Source organism: Monodon monoceros, unplaced genomic scaffold (genome assembly GCF_005190385.1).
Source record: "Monodon monoceros isolate NGI ecotype Baffin Bay Population unplaced genomic scaffold, NGI_Narwhal_1 Super_Scaffold_3, whole genome shotgun sequence".
In the NCBI taxonomy this organism is placed as follows: Eukaryota; Metazoa; Chordata; class Mammalia; order Artiodactyla; family Monodontidae; genus Monodon; species Monodon monoceros.
In genome coordinates this window covers 66,643,972-66,666,126 of record NW_021703780.1, presented here as the reverse complement: position 1 = coordinate 66,666,126, position 22,155 = coordinate 66,643,972, and the positions used below count along the sequence as shown (strand labels likewise).

The 22,155-nt window shown below is 60.8% G+C and overlaps 2 protein-coding genes across 8 annotated transcripts in view; both read right to left on the bottom strand.

The window, feature by feature from the left end:
* STAB1 (stabilin 1) overlaps positions 1-22,155 on the bottom strand; it is a 27,944-nt gene extending 5,789 nt beyond the window's left edge. For 2 of the 7 annotated variants that reach the window (XM_029244114.1, XM_029244113.1), the window contains exons 1-49: positions 22,053-22,141; positions 21,587-21,720; positions 21,123-21,270; positions 16,703-16,839; positions 16,222-16,337; positions 15,927-16,012; positions 15,786-15,855; positions 15,299-15,394; positions 14,918-15,028; positions 14,479-14,675; positions 14,115-14,245; positions 13,815-13,942; positions 13,450-13,529; positions 13,107-13,244; positions 12,828-12,968; positions 12,615-12,677; positions 12,203-12,316; positions 12,073-12,126; positions 11,754-11,834; positions 11,197-11,355; positions 10,717-10,779; positions 10,386-10,481; positions 10,050-10,136; positions 9,418-9,529; positions 8,778-8,964; positions 8,575-8,668; positions 8,306-8,464; positions 6,848-6,943; positions 6,200-6,295; positions 6,020-6,067; positions 5,726-5,856; positions 5,443-5,554; positions 4,959-5,036; positions 4,769-4,867; positions 4,568-4,666; positions 4,300-4,431; positions 3,931-4,059; positions 3,690-3,746; positions 3,207-3,290; positions 2,488-2,683; positions 2,269-2,364; positions 2,132-2,177; positions 1,950-2,026; positions 1,612-1,737; positions 1,354-1,427; positions 1,127-1,201; positions 742-864; positions 378-425; positions 86-163 (exon numbers count right to left, since the gene is read on the bottom strand). In XM_029244114.1, coding sequence (XP_029099947.1) covers positions 86-163; positions 378-425; positions 742-864; positions 1,127-1,201; positions 1,354-1,427; positions 1,612-1,737; positions 1,950-2,026; positions 2,132-2,177; positions 2,269-2,364; positions 2,488-2,683; positions 3,207-3,290; positions 3,690-3,746; positions 3,931-4,059; positions 4,300-4,431; positions 4,568-4,666; positions 4,769-4,867; positions 4,959-5,036; positions 5,443-5,554; positions 5,726-5,856; positions 6,020-6,067; positions 6,200-6,295; positions 6,848-6,943; positions 8,306-8,464; positions 8,575-8,668; positions 8,778-8,964; positions 9,418-9,529; positions 10,050-10,136; positions 10,386-10,481; positions 10,717-10,779; positions 11,197-11,355; positions 11,754-11,834; positions 12,073-12,126; positions 12,203-12,316; positions 12,615-12,677; positions 12,828-12,968; positions 13,107-13,244; positions 13,450-13,529; positions 13,815-13,942; positions 14,115-14,245; positions 14,479-14,675; positions 14,918-15,028; positions 15,299-15,394; positions 15,786-15,855; positions 15,927-16,012; positions 16,222-16,337; positions 16,703-16,839; positions 21,123-21,203 — 4,881 coding nt within the window. In that variant the 5' untranslated portion in view covers positions 21,204-21,270; positions 21,587-21,720; positions 22,053-22,141. Of the gene's footprint in view, positions 1-85; positions 164-377; positions 426-741; positions 865-1,126; positions 1,202-1,353; positions 1,428-1,611; positions 1,738-1,949; positions 2,027-2,131; positions 2,178-2,268; positions 2,365-2,487; positions 2,684-3,206; positions 3,291-3,689; positions 3,747-3,930; positions 4,060-4,299; positions 4,432-4,567; positions 4,667-4,768; positions 4,868-4,958; positions 5,037-5,442; positions 5,555-5,725; positions 5,857-6,019; positions 6,068-6,199; positions 6,296-6,847; positions 6,944-8,305; positions 8,465-8,574; positions 8,669-8,777; positions 8,965-9,417; positions 9,530-10,049; positions 10,137-10,385; positions 10,482-10,716; positions 10,780-11,196; positions 11,356-11,753; positions 11,835-12,072; positions 12,127-12,202; positions 12,317-12,614; positions 12,678-12,827; positions 12,972-13,106; positions 13,245-13,449; positions 13,530-13,814; positions 13,943-14,114; positions 14,246-14,478; positions 14,676-14,917; positions 15,029-15,298; positions 15,395-15,785; positions 15,856-15,926; positions 16,013-16,221; positions 16,338-16,702; positions 16,840-21,122; positions 21,307-21,586; positions 21,721-22,052 lie in introns of those variants that run through there. The other 5 variants (XR_003796825.1, XM_029244109.1, XM_029244111.1 and 2 more) reach the window with 5 other exon arrangements.
* NISCH (nischarin) overlaps positions 21,952-22,155 on the bottom strand; it is a 44,257-nt gene continuing 44,053 nt past the window's right edge. The window contains exon 22 of the mRNA XM_029244118.1: positions 21,952-22,155. Coding sequence (XP_029099951.1) covers positions 22,072-22,155 — 84 coding nt within the window. The 3' untranslated portion in view covers positions 21,952-22,071.

The window sequence follows — 22,155 nt, the reverse complement described above, 5'->3', positions numbered from 1 at the left end:
GGCACAAGGGTGCCCTGACTTCCACCTCTGCCCAGGCAGCGCCCACCCCCCAGAATCCCCAGCCTTGCTCCAGGGGCTGAGTTACCTGCGACAGGTTGGTCATTAGATCTGCATGCGGCACAAAGATTGTGAAAGGCCCATCCCCCTTGAGCTCCTTGTATTCCTGGGGGGGGAGAGGGAAACAGCTTGGGTGGAAGAAGGGCGACCTGGGACCAACTCGAGGTTTCCACTGATTTTCTGGGAGAGACACAGACTCAGAAACCAAACCAGCCTGCCCTCTGACCAAATGAGAATATCATGGCCCAGAGACAGGTGGGATTTGCAGGTCAGAGAGGCCCAGGCTGGACCAAGGATGTGCAGGCCAGCTGGTTACTCACCAGGAGATGAAGGCTGAAGAATGAGGCATGCTTGTCCCGAAGGAGCTCCTGGATCAGGGGAGACAAGGATCAGCTCAGATTGTGGTTGGCCTCCATTCAGGGCTGGTGCCTGTCCCGGCACCTAGAGCCCAAGGTCTGGCCAAGGTAGAGATGAGGAAAGGAAAGCCAGGGTGGTCTGTGCAGGGATCAGGATTGGTTTCATGGATCATAACTCGGTCATGCCTAGGTGGAGTCAGGGGTCAGGCTCAAGTCCTGGTCAGGGCCAGGATCAGGATCAAATTTGGGGTCTTAACCAATATCACGGGTCAGGCCCATGGGGGGCATTGCCAAGGCTCGGTCAGGGGTCCTACTTGGGCATCATTACCAGGCCGACTCGGGCACGGCAGGTGAAGCCATCACCCACAGTGTGGACTGCATCGCAGGTACACATCCTCTGGCCATCCCCTGTGCTTTTGCACACAGCATAGGGGCTGCAGCCTCCATTGTTCTGAGGCAGGGACAGGAAAGAGAGGCATCAGTGACTCCCAGGACTGCTGCCCCAACCGGCTCTGGGGAAGCGGCCATGCAGTTCCCTGGCCCACAGCCAGGCCCTGTCTCCAACTCATCAGTCAGACTCGGCCTTGACCCCTCAGTCAGAGCGCAGGTGGCTCACCCTTCAGAGGACTCAGGACCCTGCTGGGGGTGAGGAAGGCTGGTTCCCGCCCCAGGCCCCTCCCCCTGTGGAACTGGGTGCGACTTGGGGGCCTGACCTGGGAGCAGGGGTCCAGGAGCACACAAGTCCGGATGCCGTCCCCACTGTAGCCCTCGCGGCAGCTGCAGGAGACCTGTCCCAAATCCTCATCAGTGGGGCTGCTGGTACCCTAGAGTGGGCCGGCGCCCTGGACAGAAGGAGCACCCCTCCCTGGGCCTGGTCTGAGGAGGGCCACACCCTATGAGGGAATGGCACAGCCCCAGTGTCCAGCTCTGTTGTGCTGACCTGCTGGGGGCCGGTGGGGATACATTCGGCGTGCATGTGGCAGCCCCCGTGGTGGATGAGACAGCCGTTAACTTCTGGGGGAAAAGACATTGGGATGAGGGCTGGCCCTAGGCAGCCCCTCCATTCATCTGTCTGTTGAGGTGCTCATCCCCTACTCTCTCAGCACCCTCAGGCTCACACCTGTGTGTGCCCCTCAGCCCTTCCTAGTCTCACTCATGCCACTGAAGCCAGACCCCTGGTGGCGGACCCCAGCCTCACCCTGGCACAGCTCCCCATCACCCGTGTAGCCATCCAGGCAGGTGCATGTCCGCTGACCAGGTGCCACATTGGTGCAGTTGGCGTGGGGGGAGCAGCCCCCATGGTCATGGGCACAAAGGTCCACCACTAGGGGTAGATGATCCCAGAGTTGTGAGCAGTGGGCATGGGACAGAGTGGGGACAGGGGAGGAGGGCATGAGAGAAAGGAAAAGGTCGGAGGGAGGGGTAAGACCCAAGAGGTGACAGGGATAGAGACTGGACCTAAAGGGCATGGAAAGGGCTCTGTGGGGAAATCCACCCCCAAATTTCAGGGGCCTCGGGGCATTGGTGTGCCTGGACCTGCACAGTAGATGCCGTCGCCCGAGTACCCCGCGGCACAGACACAGGCAGGGGCTGCAGCCAAGTCCTGGACGCAGCTGGGAGGGGTGGCAACAGCTTAGTCTATGTCTGCCCAGCCCCTGCCCTGACCCTAGCCGCCCCCCCCCCAACTTGCCCACCTGCCCCAGGCTGAGCTCACTCACTTGGCATTGGGGTCACACTTCTGTGGGCACTGAGGGCCAGTGATTTCTGGGGGGTAGGAGGATGGTTCTGATCATGCTGACCCAGAAACCGCCTCCCCAGGAGTCACCCGCCTCTCCCCCTTGGGGCCACTCCTCACTCTGGTCACAGCGGAGGCCCTGCCAACCCACGTTACAGACACAGCTTCCGTCCCCTCGGAGCCCCTCCTGGCACAGCCCGTGGGCACAGTCACACACTGGGAGCGGAACGAGGCAGGACAGAAGTTACCCAGTGCCTGTTCTGTCCCTGCTGCAGCGTCTCCATGACCGCTGTCCTTGGCCGGCTTTCCCACCATTCCTGCCCGCCCCCGGGGCCTCACCTCCAGTGCAGTTGGGCCCGTAGCGGCCCAGCTCACACATCTCACAGGCCGTTCCGTGGAAGCCCTCGTGGCAGCGGCACTCCCCACTGCCCAGGAGCCTGTCCTGACACTGCCCGTGGCCCGAGCACACACCACCCAGACCCCCCGGGCACGGCTCACACAGTGTGCCGAAGAAGCCAGGGCAGCAGTCAGGCACCTGTGGGAGGGGGCACAAGGAGAGGCCCGGCACAGGCCAGGACAGACGTCAGGGGGCAGGGAAACGGCGGGGGTCGGGGGAAGGGCATCTTGGGGCCACAGAGCCACAGAACAAAGCAAGTCAGACCCAGAGAAATGGAGACTGCCTTCTACAAGCCTCTCCATGGCAGGGGTGAGGAAACGGACTCAAGGACGGAAAGGCCACACCAGACTCCACGGAGAGGGGCAGAGCCCGCCCCATTGCTGCCCCCAGGGCTTGGTTGCTGGTGTCAGTTCTAGGCTGAGCCCCTTTCTCTCTCTCCCCATCCCCACTCCCTGGAGGCACAGCTACAGAGACAAACACTGGCCCCTCTGACCTCAGACCTCTCTCCCCCTTCCGCCAGGCCTTTGCTTCCCTGGCTTCGTCATAGTCCTGGCCCTGCCTCTGCCTTTGAAGCCTAATCCCAGCTCCTGCCCTGGGCCCCCACTCCCACCTCCTCCTCTCTGGTCAAAGGCTTGGGGCTGGGGGTTGCTTCAGGGCAAACCTGGATCTTCTTGGCACACGTGTAAGAACAGCCCCGGGAGAAGGAGTAGCCAGACCGGTAGACACAGCTCTTCTTGGGGGTGTCCTGGAAATAGGGACAGGCAGGAGGACTCAGGCAGTGGCTTAGGTAGGGGCAAGGCAGTGAATGGGGAGACAGACAGATTACAGGTGTCAGTGGGTGAGACAGGTAAGCAGGATAGCAAAAGGGTCAAGGAAGGACCACGACAGATAGACCTGAGGAGGAGAAGGTAGGCAGGACTGGCAGCCCGAGGGTCACTGGCCTCAGGTTGCCAGTCTGAGTGAGGCCTCCTCTGGGCAGACCTGGACCCAGGCCTCCTGGCCTCTGGCAGGAGAGCCAAGCGGCCCACGCTGCTCCAGGTTCCCATGCCTGGGTGAGCAGAGCTGGGCCCGGGGAGCTCGGACACCTTGGGCACAGAGAGCAGGTGAAGGAAGCAGGGACGGAATGTGCTGGGCTCTGCCTCACCTCCAGCTGGTAGCCTTGAGTGCAGCGGAATTTCCGGGTGCAATTTACACATTTCTCCTGAAGGGAAGGAGAGCAGAGTGTCAGGCAGTCCCGAGGCAGGGGCTCCAAACCCACCTTCCCTCCTCTGGGGCGGGCTAACAGCTCGCCCACCCCTGACCAAGTGTCCCTCCCGCCGGCCAGGCCAGCCAGAGCCTCCGGCTCTTGACTGCCCCTCTGCGCTCCCCAGGCCCCAGCCTCTTACCCGCAGGGCCTCTGCGTGGCTGTGCAGGCAGCGGCTTGAGCCCACCGTCAGGACCCCGGACAGGCCAAACAGTGAGCGGCCAGGGGCCTCCAGCACAGGGCCTTCCAGCGGCACGTGGTTCACCTCGGGCTGGGGGTTAGGGCAGGAGGCTGAACACACCCCACCCCATCCCCACCCTCCCCTCAGGGGCTGCAGGCCAGGGAGGCGCTCCAGGGCTGGGGTATCTCTGTGGACTGGGGGTCTCCCAGGATGGGAAGTCTCTGGACCAGAGGCTGAGGTGCCCCGGTGGGCGAACTCCAAAGAAAAGGGGTGTTCAAGAGCAGGGTGCCCAGGGCAGGGCCTCCTGTGCTCCCCCACCCCACCACCAACCTGGCCGCTATGGTTGTAGAAGACAAGCCAGTGCGTGGGGCCCAGGAGGGAGTTGCGGTGTCCGCCCCTGCGCAGGGCCTCTGTGGAAAGCGCCTCCCCCAGGATCACATGGTGTCGCACTACGTCCAAGTCCTGGAGGGGGAAGGAGAGGCTCAGGGGCTCCAGGACTCCAGAGCGCCCGGGACGGTGCGTCCCGCCCGCTGTGTCCTTGTCGTGGGATGGGAGGCTCACCCACCCCCCTCAGTGGCCCCTGTCCCGGTGATCTCACCAGGCCGCTGCTGTTGGCCTGGGCCTCCAGAGAGTGGTTGGTTGGCACGAAGATGGTGTAGGCGGTGGCAGCCTCAATCTGGGGTACCAGCCTGTGGCGCTAGGGGTGGGTGCAGGCATCAGGGGTGGGCCTTCTTGCCCTCAGTCCTGACCCTGGGGGAGGGTGCCCCCATCCAGGACTCCCCACTCCTGCTGCCCTTACCTGCAGCAGCTCCCGGAAGAGACGGAAGGCAGGCACTGAGTCCAGCTGCTGCAGCAACCCCTGCCCCCCCAGCACATCCCCTCTCGGAGGCAGTAAGACCTGGCACGGAGCATGGGAGCTGGTCAGTACATCCTTGCCTCTTGGCGTGACTAGAAGGCTCCCTGCACACACACACCCCCTCCAGCCATACCTGACTGAGGACATGTAGGACACCATTGGTGGCAAGGAGGTCAGCCACGTCCACGCTGGCATTCTGCACCCAGACCCTCTGGAAGGCAGCAGGCAGAGCTCAGGGTAGACAGGTAGACACTTAAGAGTGCGTGTAGCACCAACAGAGAGGCTGCTGGGCACAAGGCACCCAACCTGGCCTGGACACCCTCAGACTCAGGACCTACCAGATGGGCACACAGACCCTCACTAGGGCCCATACATGAGGGGGCCAGGTGTGCACATGCAGACAAAGATGAACAGATAAGCCCTGGCAGGGCCGTCACTCTGGCCCAAAGACACCACCCAGCAGCAAATGTGTTCTGAGCACATCCTCTGAGCTCAGCCCTGGGCCGGGCAAGGGGACCCAATCGCATCGCCGGGGACCCTGGGCTGGGAAGCCTATAGCCACTCGAGGCCCCCCTTCCCTGTATGGTCCCCTCTTCTGCCCAAAGTTCACCACGTACCCCACTGATGTTGTGAATCTCCCAGCGTGCGGTGGGGCTCAGGGTGGCTACACTCTGCCCGTCCAGCCGGGCCAGCTCCTCCTCAGACAGGGCGCCCTGGAGAAAATGGGCCCTGAGAGGGCACAGTTCAGGGGGGCCATGGAACCGGGTTAGTGTAACCTACAGAGACCCCTGGAACTGGGCTCCACCCCGAAGTGTGCACACATGCCAGGCTGAGGACCTCTGGGGAGGGGCTGGGTCTCACACAAAAGCCCCCTCCCAGAGCCCAGACGTGGCAGCCCACCTGACCAGTTGCGGTAGCATCCCCGGCTGCAGCCAGAAGGCCTGGTCCTCAGGGCTCAGCCTACGGATGGCAGACTCCGAGGGCACCAGGGCTGTGACTCGGCTGTCAGCAGGAAGAGTGATGCCGGCCCCCTGTGCGCATGGTGTGGGGGGGACAGGAGGAGTGATGAAGGCAGCCACCACCTTGAGATCACTTCCCCCAGCCTCCAGGCCTGCCCCCCACCTCCAGCTCTGAGAGCTGTTATGTGGCCTCCTGGATCTGAGTCCCCAAGCCCAGCATTCCATCCGATCCTACCTTGATCCACTGGTAGAAGATGGAGAAGTGGGCATTTGCCTCCAGCTCCTGAGGGGAGGGAAAAAGCTGAAGTCACCAGTCTAGGGATAGACTTGAGCCCCCTCCCTCCATGACCCTGAGTGCGGCCCCACCCCCGGATTACACAAGAGGACTCCTCCCTGAGCACAGGAAACCACGCACCTGGAAGATGTCTCCGTAGCAGCTGAAGCCATCACCCCCGTAGCCAGGGGGGCATGTGCAGACCCGCTGACCTCCTCCCACTGCCCGGCAGGTGGCCTGGGGTTGGAGGGCAGAGAGACATGGCCTCCACTCAGCACCCATAGGGCAAGCTGGACAGCACCCATCCTCCATCTCTCTGCTCACTCTGGCCCATCCTCCTGCTGTCCTCCTGTCCCCATCCCTACCATCTGTCTCTCCCTCTATCCAGTCTGTATTCAAGCTGCTCCTTTGGTGTGCCCGGCCCTGCTCTCCAAGCCAGTGAGCATGTGACGTGAGCTACCCCAACCCATCCTGGCAGATGGGTCAGGGAAGTCCAGGGCTGTGGGAGCATCAGGGAGGCCCCGGACCTCCAGGCGAGGCCTGAGCTGAGGGCAGGAGGAGCTAGCCAGGCCAAAGGTGTGGCGCTGGGAGCACGGGACAAGGGTGGTGAGGGCAGGGGCTGGGATCTTTGTAAGGAGGGTGAAAGCTCTGTTCCGTGGGCAAGCAGGTGACAGGGTTTGGATTTCAGGTTGAGAAAGATCCCAATCCTGACCAGAGACAGGGACACTGCTGCGGCCAAGGCCTACCCCTGAAGCCTCCCCTGGGCCTGGAGCCCTCTCACCCCCTCACCAGATCATGGCAGCCACCGTTGCCTGCCCGGCAGGGGTCAATGGGACTGCACACGTAGCCGTCCCCCGCGAATCCCAGCTTGCAGGTGCACTGGCTCTGGAGAGGTTGGGGAGCAGAGAGCCTCATCTCACCAGAAGCATGAAACCCTTTCCTCCTCCACAGCTCAGCTCCCGATGGGGACTCTCCCCTGGGGTGGTCTGCTCAGACCCCAGAGGAGCTTTTCCCAGCCCCACCCTTGGAGGTCCATGTTCTAGATGCAGAGGTTGAGGCCCTGAGGGGAGACTGGCTCTCAGGAAGAATCTGAGGAAGTTGACGGCATTGGCAGGGGGGCATCCAGGAGCCTCGGGGCCTCTCTGCTCTCAGGCCTGGGCCCAGCCAGGCTGTTGATGTCTGCAGTGTGTGATGAGTGGGCAGGCTTTACCAAGACCAGCCCCAGGGACGGCCGCTCGGATCCCCCTCCAACCCCGCCACTCTGCTTGGCTGCTCTGATCCTTCCCGCTAAATGCCAGTGTCCTTGGGCTTGTCCACACCTCAGGTGAGTGACTAGTGAGACTCTCCGGATCTCAGTTGCCCTTCTTTGCACGATGGGGGCATCTGCAACTGCTTATTCCACCCTCAGTTCTGAACTTTAAAGCTCCTGATGGAGTTCGCAGCTCCAGCTCTCAGGCCCATCTGAGTGTCACTGCTGAGGTCCCACGGCTGGTGGTCCAGACAATCATGGGGCAGGAGTCAGGGAGCCCCATGGATCCCTGCATAAGCCTGGGCCACACAGAGGCTGACCCTGAAGCAGCCAGGCCTGGCCTCCCAACTTGCATATTAGATTCTTCAACGCCAGCCAGTCCTCCGGCTCACCAGGCCTGACGTGCTTCACGTGGAAGATTCCAGATTCTGAGATCCTGTGACTGGAGTCTGAGACTCCAAAACTCCAAGAGCTGGATTTCCATGAGTCTAAAAATTTGGGGATGTCACTCTCTTTGGGCAGCTGTCTCTTCTTGCTTTGCTCAATACTGAATTCCTAAATCTAGAACAGCAACTAGCATGTAACAAGTGCCTGGGGACATGTGGGAAACCAGTGAGCGGGTGAATCAGCTAACTGTCAGAAGGCAATGGCCCCAGTGGCCCGTAAGAGCAGAGAACTCATTGGTTCTCGGTTATGAGGGTCCTCATCCCTGAGACACAGGAGCCACAGTCTTCTGACTTGGAAAAAATGCTGCCTTAGAACGGCACTCGAACACACCTTCCTTTAAAACTACTGCAACCTTCGCATTGCTTCCAGCACCCGTCCACTGCTTCCAGATTGTACAACTCAACAATTCAGAACTGGATTCTCATTTGTGTCTGAGGTTTGAGACCCTGAGCTTGAGTTCTTAGACACTGCTAGAGTCAGATGGGCTAGGGGGAAGAGTCCCCCAGGATGGAGGCCCCCACCCTGCTCTCTCGAGGCCGGCCAAGCCTCACCTGCCCGGGTCCCACATAGCTGCAGAGGGCGTCAGCATGGCAGCCGCCTCGTACATCCAGCTCACACTCGTCGATGGCCACACAGACACGACCGTCCCCACTCCAGCCCTTGTGGCACGTGCAGTGGTGGGTGCCTGGGGCCCCAGGGACACACTCAGCCTGTGAGAGCCACAGATAAATGACTCAGGGCTGCAGGGTGGCAGGCTGAGGGCAAGGGAGTCCCACCTCGAGCCCGTGGGCCAGGACTTCAAGGAAAGGGCCAGACTCACGTTCTCCGAGCATCCGCCACGGTCTGGGCGAGAGCAGGGGTTGCTGGGTGTGCAGGAGAAGCCGTCACCCTCAAAGCCATCGAGACAGAGACACCTGGGGGTGGGAGATAGTGAATGAGGAGCCTCCAGTAAGCCTCTGAAAGCTGTGAGCAAACTGACAAGTGCAGTCACAGACGCAGCAGAGAGGAAGCGCACGTCCTCACCTGGCAACATCCCCCTGGTTAACGCAGCGGGCATGCAGGTGGCACTGCTGGGCCTGTTCTGTGGGCCCACAGTTCCCTGTGGACTCGTTGCAGAAGCGGCCACTGAAGCCTGGGGCACATGTGCCACGCTGGCACACCCCCCCACTGCCTGGACGGTTGTCACATAGACCGTGGACACAGCCGCAGTCTGCAGGGAGGAGATGGAGCAGGGAAACTGAGGCTGAGGCAGGGCTGGCTGGGAGCCAGGATGCAGTTGGGCAATGCTGGGAATGGGGCAGCCAGAATAGATTTGACTGCAGGGTCAAAATCAGGTCATCCCAGACTCGGGAGGGAGGAAGAAATGAGAGGGGGGCATTCATTGCTTTCAGTCACCCTATTCTAGCTGCCCTGCTCCCAACACCACCATCGGAAAGTTCTTCTGTATGTCTGACCTAAATCTTGCATGCTTTAGGTTAAACTGTAGCTCTCTTCCAGGCATGGGTAAAAGAGACATCTACTCTTGTGTTTCCAAAACCTTCTCCATAACCTCTGGACTGAACCCTTCTTCCTGAGGTTCTATTTCCCTTCTTGGGAGTCCCCAGTCCCACTTCCAAGCGACCCTTTTTCTCCCTGGCAGGTGGCCTAGGCCAGGATCACCCACCTTGCCGGCACTGGTCTCCATGCTTGTTTGGGTTGGAGCAGATGTGGCAGGCGATGCCCTTGTAGTCTGGGAAGCAGAGGCAGGCCCCACTGCCCTGGACCCCATCACTGCACTGGGGGTGGGCAGGGGGCAAGAGCAGTCACGGGGAGGGGATTATCCACATTCTCTTCCCTAACATCCCTTCTCTCCACAGGCTGTGAGCTCCTGCTCCCCCTAGAAGACCTCCTGCTGGAAGAGACCTTCCAACTCACTGATGCTGCCAAAGAACTAGCCCCTAAAAGGCACCTGGCCCTGGAAGCTTCATGGGTGACTTCTGCTTAACCTAGAAACACATAACTCCTGTGCTCCTCCATAGCCAGGTGCTAAAGCAATCGTGATATTACAAAATGGCAAAAATACAACACACAAAAAAAACTATTGACAAATAGCCCTTATGAAAATAGATGTAACAATCTAATTAATTGATTCTAATTAAAATAAACATAATTTGGTCCAACTTCCACTGCCTCGATGTGAAGAACCCAATACCAGAGAGAGGCAGGCTTTGCTCAGACATACAGCCAGTCACCGGCCAACTCAGAAAGGAGCCCCTATCTCCCCCACCCCTCACTCCAGGGCAGGAGGGGACTCACGTTGCCTTTGCCATAGCAGGGGTTGGAGAAGCCCCCAGGACACTGCACACAGTCAGGCCCAAAAAACCCTTTGCAGCAGCCAGGTTTCTGTAAGAGAGAACACATCTGAGGGTCCGTCAGGAGCCACGTCAACCCCCTGGCCCAGGTTGCTTCTGCTCCCTGGTGCCATGTCTAGAGCAAGGGGTGGGCGAGGCCCCTCTGTGACACCTCTTCCACCATTAGGATGCAGCACAGCTCTCTGAGGATGGCAGACCACCCAGCCCCGGCCTGGGGGCTTCAGAGGACAAGCAAGTGCCCCAGATCCCTAGGGAGCAAGTGCCCCATGCCCAGGCTCACCAGGATGGTCTGATTGCAGTAGTGGGCGCAGCCCTTCTTCAGGACGTTCAGCCCAGTAGGGTCATGGATGTAGACACACTCCTCGGGGGAGATGTCCTGGGTGGGCCGTGCCAGGCTGGTCAGCAGGCAGGGGTCTTGGGCCGGCCCCCTTCACCAGGCAGCCCTGGTCAAGGGACCTTGGCCCCCTGGGCCCGGCACCTCCCCTGTCAGTGGGGCTGAGCCTCCAGGTCCAGCTGAGCCTCCCAGCCCCACTTCCCCACCCTGACCCAGGGCAGAAACCTCACGGGGCAGTCAGGAGTCAGCCCTGAGAGCTGGGCCAAGGGATGCTCACCAGCTTCACGCTGTTGGGGGGGCACATGCTGGTGTTCAGGGCTTGGCAGTCCACACAGGAGCCCTAGGCAGGGTAGGGGGAGGAAGGGAGAAGGGTTAGTCATGGTTTATTTATTTAGCAAACCCTAAGAGGCACTCAGCCAAGGCCTGAAGTATGAGAAAGAGTCACCACAGGAGGGCCAGAGGATGGTGTTCCAGGCAGAGGGAAGAGCAAGGGCAAAGGCCCCGCGGCGGGAGACCTCAGTGTGAGAGCATCACAGATTTGGGCAGGGAGGCTGGGTATAGGGCTGTAGATGCGTGAGTGACGGCAAAGGGACCATCAGGAGGACTGCTGAGGGCTGGGTGTGGGGCGTCCAGGTGAAAACTGGGGCCTGTGCTCGAGCCCCAAAGCCACCCACTCATTTGAGGAGAACTAGAAAACAGTACCTCTCCCTTGGAAGATGACCCCGACCCAAGCAGCGCTGGGGTCCCGTGCGCTTACCGCCACGACCTTGTGCTGCTCTTCGTTGCAGAGCTTGGGCAGGATGGGCAGGATGGTTGGGGGCAGCAGGATGCCTTCCAGCATGTGGATGACGCCGTTGGCAGCCAGCACGTCCACTCTCCGTAGGGGTACCCCCTCAGGTCCCAGCAGGATGCGCCCCTGTGGCGGAGCCCAGCATGCATCCTTGGCCCAGTCCCTGCCCCTGCACTCAGCACACCATCAGAAGCCCAGCCTGCCACCCACCTCTTCACCCGCTCCCTGTCAACATCTCTTGCTCTGGCAGAACCGCTCCAGCCTCTGCACCCTGACCCACATGGTTTCTGTCACGTGGAGCCCCTCCCCCTGCCCATGTGCTCACCCTCCTCCTCTTTGGAGCCCTCCCAGCTTGTTGGGCCCCAGGAGAGGGATTTGGTCTGTGCCTGCTCCCATATGACCCTCCACCAGGGCATGCCCACCGCAGGGCTCGGAGCACGAAGCCAGGTCCGAAAGAGGCTTGACACCTGGCTGGTCATCACCAGCCCCTCCACCGGTCCATCCCTGGTGCTCATGGAGCTCACCTCCTCCGAGATATTCACAGCCAGGACCTGATTTGCCATGGTGAGGACCCGGCCCTTGGAGATGAGCTTCTCAACAGTCAGCTGGGGTGGAGAAGAGAGTGGCCTTAGGCCAGGCACTAGCCACACCTTGGGGCCACACCCAGTCCTGCCCAGGTGACTCGCAGCTACCACCTTGGTCCCCAGGCTCTCCTCTGTCCTGTAGAGTCCAGATGGGCGGGGAGGGGAGAAGGGGCCCCCCGGAAGACCGGAATCTGCAGACAAACCCTCTGACAGCCCACTGGCAGGTGTAAGCCAGCCACCCTCCCAGAGGACCTCTCACCTGGCCGTGGCTATAGACATGGTACCTCACCAGCTCCTGCAGTTTGGAGAGACCCTGGCAGGAACGAGAGGGCTTGGCTGCTAGAGGCTCTGAGCCTGTATCCCTGGCCCCTTCTCCCCGACAAGCTTACCGCTGTGAAGAGGTAGACCAGGCGGCCGTCCCGCAAGCCATCCACTGCCTCATTGCTGGGGGCAAAGACTGTGAAGGGCCCAGGGCCATCCAGGAAGGAGGGCAGCCCACAGTTCTGTGGCGGTGAGAAGGAGTCTCAGGGGGTTCTGTGGCCAACCCTTACCTCTAAATCCTGCCTGGGCCCTGCTGCCCTTGGTCTGCAGGGAACACCCACCAAAAGTAAGTGGGTGACATTGGCAATGGGTTCATGCTACCACAGAGCCTCAGGATTCTGACAGGCAGGTTCCAGGATCGGGGTGAGGGCAAAGGCCCGTCCTAGTCCAGAAGCCCAGATCACTGTGGGGCAGATTCTGGGTAGTGAGGGGTCCTGGGACAAAAGATCAGATGGGCGAGGACCTTTTGCCCAGACTCACCTCCAGGATGGTTTCAAACCGGGTGAAGGCCTCAGTGGAGGCAAGGATCTGGCCGATTGTCCTCTGTAGGAAGGGATGAGCATGAGGGCCCCAGAGGGGAAGGAGCTCTGCTCCAGCCCTGCCCAGAACTGCCCCGCCCCCCTCTCCGAACTCAGTGCGGGTCAGAGGCCACGCAGGGGCACAGGGCGGGGGGAGGGGAAGGCACTAGCTTACCTTGGGGTCCTCCGGGAGCTCTGGTGGGGGCTGCCACCGCAGGGCAGTGACCACGTGGAAGATGCCATTGGCTGCTGGGTAGTTGGCCTTGTGGATGGTGAATGTCTGCTGGGGCTGGTCTTTGTACTTGTAGGTGTATTTCTGCTGAGACATGAGACCTCTGGCTCAGACTCTAAACACCCACCCCTTGTCCTGAGGCTCTGTCCCACCTCCACACCTTTTCCCGGGCTGTTTCCCACCTATGACTCCTCTGGTCCCCGGGCTGAGGTCCCTGCTTACCCTGAAGCGGCCGAAAGTGACGGTGATCTCCTGTCCAGCCAGCGTCCACCACCTGCGTGTAGGCTGGGTCCCTGACTCCTCCAGCATGTGCTGCCCTGCGATGATGTGCTGTCTGCAGAGCTGCTGGGCAAGGGATGCCTGTGGGCACAAGGGGACAGGGGTGCCGAGTGGGCCCAGGGCAGGGCAGGCAGTCCTCTTCAGGGACCGTTGCCCAAGCAACGAGGGGACAGGAGGCCTCCCAGGCCTCAGACCCCTAGAGTGTGCACTGGGGACACTCTCAGGGCCCTGAAGCCTAGGGCAGGGTCCAGGGAGGAGGCCCACTCCTCAATAGGCAGGGGCTCACGTTCATGGTCCTAGAGGATATGGACGGTGCCAGCACGGTGAATGGGCCCGATGTACTGAGGATCTCCCGGCAGCCCTGGTCTGGGGGCAGGAGAGGGTATATCAGAATGGGTCTGGGAGGCCCTCAGCCATCAGTCCTGGGTTTTGGAGAGTTGAGGTGGGGGGGGGCGGCATTGGGACTAGATCTAGGGTAAATGGGGACATCAGGATCTGGGGGGGTAGCTCCCACCTCCATCATGCACCCCACCACAGTCCATTCTCTGCTTCCACAGCTCTTGGGCAGAGAAATAAGGCATCTCTGGAGAGTCTGCCAAGGATGCTGGGTGCAAGGGGCGGGGTCTCAGGCGAGTGGCGGGGGTCACACACCCAGCATGGCAAAGGCGACTCTCAGCCGCAGTAACGTCATGCTCGTCTGGCTGGCCTTCTGCACCTCGTGGAGCAGGTGTCCGTAGCAGGCACGCCCATCTCCCACCTCGCCGTCCTTGCACACACAGCTGGGGGCATGGGTAGAACTGGTCAGGGCGGGGGCGTGGCCAGGTCCCCCTCCTGGCCCTCACCCACCAACCCCACAGAGCCCTTGAGGTACACACAGGCACAAACTTGCCCCTGCCAAGCCCACCCTCTCTGCTCTGGCCCTGGTGCCCAGCCCAAGGTGCCTGTGCTCACCTGGTCTTTCCATCAGGGGTCACCTGGCAGGTGGCTGACCGGTCACAGGAGTAGGGGAAGCAGTAGGCAAAGCAGCCCGCGGAGGCATTGCGGTTGGTGCTGACCAGGCCTGGCTTACATGAGCAGGAAGCCTGGCCCGCCCGGGAGGGGAGGGAGGACGACACCACATCCGTGAGAACCGTGGCATCTGCCACACCCACAGAGCTCTGCTGGGTCCTCACAGCCACCGGCCCAGAAGCGGGCTGTCATTCTCTTCCCATTTAACAAATGGGGCAGCTTAGGCTCCTAGGAGGCCCGCGATTGTCCCACAGCCCATGCGAGCTGGGGGACCGCAGGGCAGGCCCAGCCCAGGGCCCCAGCTCACCTGGCCTGGCCTCTTGTACAGACATAAGGTGGAGTTGCTGGGGCAGCCGCCGTTGCTGGTGATGCATGGATCCTGAGGCAGACACACCGTTCCGTCCCCATGGTAGTTTTCAGGGCAGCGACACTGTGCCTGCCCCCTGGGGCTCACGGAGCACTGGGCAACTGGGGAGCAGGGTGACGGCTGGCAGGGGTCAGGGGCTGCCGGGGCAGTGGAAAGAGCCCAAGTGAGACAAGCACCCAGGAGGCCCATCTCCTCCATAGCCTCTATCCAGGTTGGCCCAGGGATGGGGTGAACAGGCTGATCTAGACCTTGGGGACAGGCCCTATTTCCCTCCCTCAGGGAGAGTTCTCCCTCCCTGTAAAAGGCCAGATCGTACTTGCTGGTTTAAAAGGATGCTCACCCTGAGCTGGGGCTCCTAGCCTCTAGATCCCAGACTTACCTAGGCATTCGCCGCCCTGCTGGGTGTGGCCAGGCAGGCAGCTGCAGGTAGGGGTCTCTGCAGAGCACTGGGAGTTCTGAGGACAGTTCAGGGCCTGGCAGACCGGGAGCTCTGAGTGGAGAAAGGAGAGTTATCACAGCAGCTCAAAGTCCCAGGTTGGGAAGGAACACAGGAGCGAAGATGCTATGCCAAATTTGCTGTGTGACCCTGGCCAGGGCCCCATCCTCTCTGGGCCTCTGGGCAGTGAAGGTTTCAGATGACACCCCCTCCCCCGAGAGAGGCTGCAGGCAGAGGTCCTGCTGAGGCTCAGGCCCCATCCTTCACCCAGTCAGTCTTTCCTGCTCTGGCCACTAAAGACTGGCTACCCCAGCAGCTGCTCACCTTGGTCACAGTGGGGTCCAGTGAATCCAGCAAAGCACAGGCAGCTTCCATCCCCGAGTGGCCCATGGCGGCACACGCCATGCACACAGCTGCAGACTGGGAGGGATACACACGGACAGGTGGGACCCCAGTCTCAGCCAGGGGCACACAGGGACGTCGAGTCCCTGCCCTCTGCATCTCCAGAACTCAGCTCCAACAGGCACAACCTCAAAAATACAGAATTGTGGTGCAGGACCAGAGGGGTGGTGGGAGCCCAGGGCAGGCACCTGTGCTAGCTAGGAGGTTCAAGGAAGGCTTCCTGGAGGAGGCCTTCAAGAACAGCATGTGCAGGGGCTAGAGGTATAATAAAGCAAAGCTCATATTCCTAGAAGGGATGTGTGAGGCTGAGCAGCTGGGAGGGAGTCTGGTAGGGGATGGCTGTAGGGACCAGGTCCCCACTGGCCCCCAAGTGGACATCGGCCCCGCCCCCTGCCTGGCCAGCACTCACCTGACTGGCAGTCAGGGCCGAAGCGGTTGGGGTCTCTACACTCCTGGCAGGCTGAGCCACTGAAGTTTTCCTGGCAGAGGGAGGCACCAAGTCAGTGCAGCCCCTCCACTGCCCCCCACCCCAGCCCCACCGGGCCCTTACCTGGCACACGCAGGTCCCGTTCCTGTCTATGCCATCCAGGCAGGTCCCGTGGCTGTTGCATGGGGTCTCAGCACCCCCAGGGCACTCTGTGGACCCCCCCCCCCCGCCTAGAACTCAGCTCTGCCCCAAGAACTCTCAATTTACCTGACCCCAGCAGCTCTGGGCAGCCCCAGACTTGGTCCCTCCCCTGGGGCAGCCAGAGCCAAGAGGCCCAGCTGTCCGTTAAATGAGCCAGTTGAAGGGGAAGGCAGGCGGGTTGAGGCATGAGGAGCAAGGCTGGGACCCTCCCCCATACCATAGCACTGGGACCCCCAGTAGCCAGGGCAGCAGGCCTTCTGCACCACGTCCTTCGAGCACTCCACGCTGCAGCCGCTCACAGACAACAAAGAGCCCCCCAGCTGGACCTCGTACCTGGGGACCAAGGATGGGCAGGGCGATGGGAGGGGCTCCCCCAGCAGCCGCCAGCCCAGCCTCCCCACACTGGGTTCTGTTACTCTTGGTCCCCCAACCCCTTCCCGCCTGGCCCTGAGCTGAACACAGGGCCTGGTCCTGAGCTGAACACAGGGCCTGGTCCATAGTAGATGCTCAATAAACAGCACTTGCCCTGCATTCTTACTCCTTCCTCCCTGCTTATCTCTGTCCCAATGGAGGGGCCAACAGACATGTGGATGAATGAGTCCCTGCCCTCACTCCCCAGGCCTGCCAGGCCCTCCTGGTCCCCTGCCATCCCACAGGATACCCCTGGAAGCAAGCAAGGGTGGAGTGGGGGTCCGCACCGGCAGTCCTGTGAGATCTTCTCCGGGAACTCCCGAAGCCAGCCCGAGGGACACACCCGCTTCTTGATGGCAGGGCACGGGGTGCAGGGTATGTGAGTGACAAACCTGGTCTTCATGTCACAGCGTCTGGACTGTACCTGGGCATGGGGAGGGTTTGGAGTGAGGGACCTGAACCCTGCACACAGCCCTGACCCTTGATCGCAGCGAGGCCTAACACCCCTCTCCAGGCCCTGGTTTCCCATCTGTTCATTGGGGAGGCAGTGAGAACAGGGAAGGCCCTGAGTGTGGGGGAAACCGGCCTGTCACAGGCTGTCCCTGCCACAGTGTGTCTCTATGTCCACAGCCACACACCTCTGCCTCTGCCCGGGGGCCTGGAGGCACACCCAAAAGCCTCAGGGTCTCTGCCTTCTGTGGTCCTCTTGTTCCACCCTGGGTGATTCAAAGGAGGAAACTGAACCCCAGAAGGGTGGCCCTCACCTGTAGCCACCCAGGAACTTTAACCTAGACTCTCAAGCTGGTGCTCATTCACCCCTTTCATTTAAACATAAACACTAAATGACAGGCTGACACTGTTGGGGAGGAGAACACGGTTGACGCCATCCTCTGTCCCCTGGGCACAGGCAGGATGAGAGCTTCAGCCACGCGCCATGGGGCTGGCCCTCCAGTTGTCACTCTGCTCTGAGCACGTCCCCACCTCACTCGCAAATGACCCCCTCGGCCAGCCCAGGGCCCTCTCTGGTGCCCTGCGGTCAGAGACCCAGCAGCCAGACCCATGCCCGAGGCCAACCCGTGTGAGCAGGCGTGTGGGAGGGGGTCTGAGTTTGGGCCAAGCAGTCACATTCCCTGAGCCCTGGTCCAGACCTGGCCCACAGCCCCACCCGCCAGCCGGGACCCAGGGGTCCACTGCCCATCACTGGATGGGCAGTGCTGGGAGTGAGAGAACTGAGAAGACCCAGGCTAGAGGCCCAGGTGGCTTCCTGGGGAGGTGACAATTGAGTTGGGACCTGAAGGATGCATGAAAATTGGTCAGGGTCACTGCTCCTAGCAGAGGGGACAGGAGAGGCAAAAGTCACGAAGTGGGAAGACGCAAACGGCCATGTGTGATGAGGCAGAGACAGGCAGAGAGGAGGCTGGAGAGGGGCTGGGGCCAGACCAGGCCAGTGAGGGGAGGTGGAGTCCGGAGCAGACCCAGGACTCGTTTATGTTTTAAATGGGCCCTCTGGCTGCTGCATGGAGAACAGAGGTGGGGGCAGGAGAAGAGATGGTCACCTGAGAGCCAAGAAAGCCCTGGGCCTGCAGTCCACTCGCTGGCCTGTCACAGCTCCCCCAAGTCCGCCATCAGTGTGGGGCTACCATTACGGCAACAAAGTCCCAATAACCTACAGCACTGGCCCTGGAGGAATGGAAGCTAAACTCTTGGTTGTCAATGGGAGAAAAGACCACAGCAAAGTGCATTTTGATGAGGAGAGCTTTCAGGGGCTTGGGGCATGGCCTGGAGAAGCTGAGAAGTTCTCATCTTAAAAAGTGCTGAAATGTATAACTGATTCACTTTGTTATAAAGCAGAAACTAACACACCCTTGTAAAGCAATTATACCCCAATAAAGATGTTAAAAAAAAAGAAAAAAAAAAGTGCTGAACACAATGTGCTCCAAAAGGGAGTAAACCCAGAACATCTCTTTCCTAGAACACATCACAGATGTGTGGCTCTCAAAGCCAGAGAAAAGGAGAAATAGTGCCTCAGTACTTTCTGGTGTACATGAAGGTCTCAGGGCCTCTCCCAGCTGCTGTGATTTGGCCTTTTCCGCTCCTGCCTCTGTGGTCTGCAAAGAGGGAAGTTGCTGCAGGCGGCCTCAGCCCGAGCTGTGGGGCTGGATGTTGTGGTCTCATTCCCCAGCCTGAGGCTCGGTCTTTGCTGAGCCAGGGAGCGACTAGGAAGTTGGGTAATTTCAGGGCCAGGCAGCTGCTGGCTCAGGGCAAAGGCTCTGCAGGTGGTGGGCTCCCCTGAGGGCCACCTGGCCAGCCAGACACAGCTGCCAGCATCAGCGCAATGGCCCAGGGACCAGTTCTCAGAGCAGCCCTGGATAAGGGCTCAGGGGCAGTGAGAGAGCACTGTCCTCACTCTTGGGCAGAGGGGGCGGTCCTGTCAAGTGGGGGGTGAGTCACAAGCACGGGAGGAAGCTGGAGCCTTGTGGCTGGTGGTGGGGTGGACACTCATTCACGAGCTGTTGCATCTGTAACTGTGTGATGGATGGATAAACCAGCGGACAAGTCACACTTCTCTCTGGGACCTCACCGGAAGTGGGCATGCAGGCCCCCTCTGCCTGGTGGCGTGGAAGGAGCATCAGCCCCAGCCGACAATCTCGCCACTGGTCCCGTTGGGTGGAGTGAGGCTGGATTCCAGCCGAGTGCTGAATCAGATTCCCTTCTTCCCTAGGGCACCTCGGGACCCGTCTGAGCCAGGCGGGTGCTGCTCCCCCTCCCTGTCCTAATCCAGAACTGATTTTGCAATGTCTGCATCCCATAGAGACACTGCTGGGGAAGTTGAGGAGACACGAGGTGTTAGCCTGTTGTGAGAAGGTGGAAGGAGTTCCCCCAAGCTGGGGTCCAGGGCCCAGAACCCAAACTCCCTCAGATGGGAAGGGACCTCCCAAACTACTTCCCCCTGCCCAAGATCAATGTTCCTCTCCCTTCAAACCCCAGCTTGAGACCACAGGCTTCACCTGCACCAGCACACACCTAGCAGAGGAGGCACTTGTGAAAGACTTGAATAGACAGGTGCTAAGCCCCGTCCTCCAGGAAGCCTTCTCTGCCTCTACTGCCTGAACCTTCCTGTGTTTGAGTTCTGCTCCTCACTAGCTATGTGACCCAGAAGTCATCCCTTCCCCTTAGAGCCTCGGTTTCCTAATGTTTACCGTGGATCTCGTGCTACACAAGGTGCCGGTAGTGCTGAGGGACTGAGGGTGAGTGAGAGGCCAGCGTCGCTGTGTCCCTGACAAGAACCCCCAGGGCCCTCTTCCCTGGCCCAGGAGGTCTGAGCCCCAGCCCCAGAAGGCAGACTTAGAGGTGGTCTGTGACAAGGAAAAACTCCCAGGCTGAGGCCCCTCATAGACCCCTGTCACAAGAACATAAGGAGGTGGCCTTCGAAATTCCCTTGCATTGTACACATGGGGAAACTGAGGCAGGGAGGGAGCAGGAACCACCTGCAGGGCTCAGCACAGCCTGAAACCCTTGGCTCTTCCACCATCACTGTCACTTTTTCAACCTCAGATCTGCCCGTTCCCAACCCTGACTTGGCCCTGAAGCTGGTGAGGCCCCTCACCAGACCACAAGGCCGATGAGAGCAAGCCCCAGGGTAGCACAGGGCCTGGGTCCCTGCCCTGGCTCTGCCTGGCAGTGGGATCCTGGGCAAGTCCTTTTCCTCTCAGGACCTCAGTCTGCCTGTTAGTGATTTGAGGACACTATCAGCTGCCCCAAGAGAACTTGGCCTCACAGGAGAGGGTCCTTCACCTGGAGGCAGGCCCCAGCCAGGTGACTCTGTCTCCAGGCCTAGGGTGGGAGGCTCTTACAGAAACTCCAGTTGGGAAAATGTCCCTACTATGGGGCTTGGGTGGATCTGCAGACAGGCATCCCAAAGGGGGCTTGTGCATGTGGACCTGACAGCCACACACTGGGACCGTCGGCTCCTCCCTCATGGCCAGAGAGGGAACCGCAGATGGCGGTCTGGAGCGTGGCTCTGGAGTTGGACCAACCTGTCTCTATCATCCTTGGGTTTTGGCTTCCTCAAGCGGAGAATAACAGGGCCCACTGCTCAGGGGCTGGGATGGCTTGAGGGGATGATGCTGGGTGTGCCCAGGGCTGTGCACTTGAACAGCAGCTCTTAGGCTTGAGGGCATTATTGTTGGCTGCTGTTTGCCCAGAGGGACTGGGGATGAGTAGACCTCATTCTGCCTCTGGGCACACACACATGCACACACACCCAGCATGCCTACACATGGTCCACGTGAGCCTCTCAGTTTGTCAGCCCTGCGAGGGTTGGGGGTGATCACATCTCCCATCCCCAATCCAGGGCCACAGAGACACCGGGCCTCAGTCCGGGCAGGGGGATGGGCCTGGCTCTGTATACCCTACCCTCAGGCTGGGGAGACCTGGGACGGCTGCCCACACCCCCCGGCTGGCTAGCCGGACACAGAGGTGCAGGCTGACACATCCCTGCCACCCCAAGCAGCGAGACACAGACTTCAGCCTGGGGAGGTGGGCACAAGAGCCCAGCCCCCTGTCCAGCTCAGAGAAGGTCAGACAAGAACCAGCTGCCCTGTGTGTCCCCAGCCCCGTGCCTGATCCATGAGCGCTCCCTCCCTGCTCCTACCACTGGCTGGGAGGGTCCGGATGTCATGTCCCCCGCGACCGGCTCACACTCACCTTCTGCCCCCCGATGAAGCTGATGCCTGCCAGGCAGAGGACCAGGAGGCAGAGCAGGAGGTGGTCCCGGGGCCCTGCCATGGCTGGTGGTGGCTGGCGGGCACGCTGTCCAGGACAGAACTGGGGCAGCCGGCGTGGAGAATGAGCTCTAGGAGGCAGGCACAGGGCGGGCAGGCAAGACAGGGAGGGCGGGCGCTTTAAAAGCAGCCGGGAGGCCCCGCCAGCTCACCCCCACAGGAACCCGCCAGGATTTCCTCCTGCATATCAGCAGCCTGCAGGCGGAAGGGAAGGTGCTGGCCACTGACCCCTGCATGGACGCCTGGGCCCAGCTTGGGGCTTCCTGGCCCGGGACCCTCCTCCTGGCGTCAGCCTCCAAGCCCACCATTAGCCACAAGCCTGGGGTGTTTCAGAGGTTGTGAAGCACACTCAGGAGCAGATGCAAACAACTCCCCAACCCCAAGTACCTGCAAGCCCAGCATGTTTCATTCAGAAGCTCTGGGGGGTTCTGGTGCCTGGGGGAGAGGGCAGCCTCTGAATCAGGTCCGTCTGCCTCTACCTTTCCAGCTGCTGAGGGCACGTGCAGGCCTCCGACTCCCTGCTAAGTGGACAGTCATCAGGCTGCTCCCCCTCACCTGCCCTGCTCGGCCTCCACTGCCCAGGATCCCCATCCCCCATGTGTCCCTGCACCACCCTTCTCACCCAGAGAGGCCTCCTTGCTGCCAGTAGCCCTCCCTTCCCAATCCATTCTCCACTCAGCCCTGAGGCTTTCCCCCTGTGCCCCGCATCCCTCTCCACAGCAGGCCAGCCTCTCTGACCTGGTTGCCTGCTCTCCACACCCCCAACTCTGTTCCACCACAGGCTTTTCTACTCCATAACCACAGAGCGAGCTCCCTGGGTGCTGCCGTTACCCCAGATCCTCACAGGACTCACCACAAGGTTCAGCCTCAGGTCAAAGGTCTCCAGCCTTCACCTCCTCGTAGCACTGGCCACCAGCTGACACTAGTTTATTTTCTGTCCCCCGCTGGAATGTCAG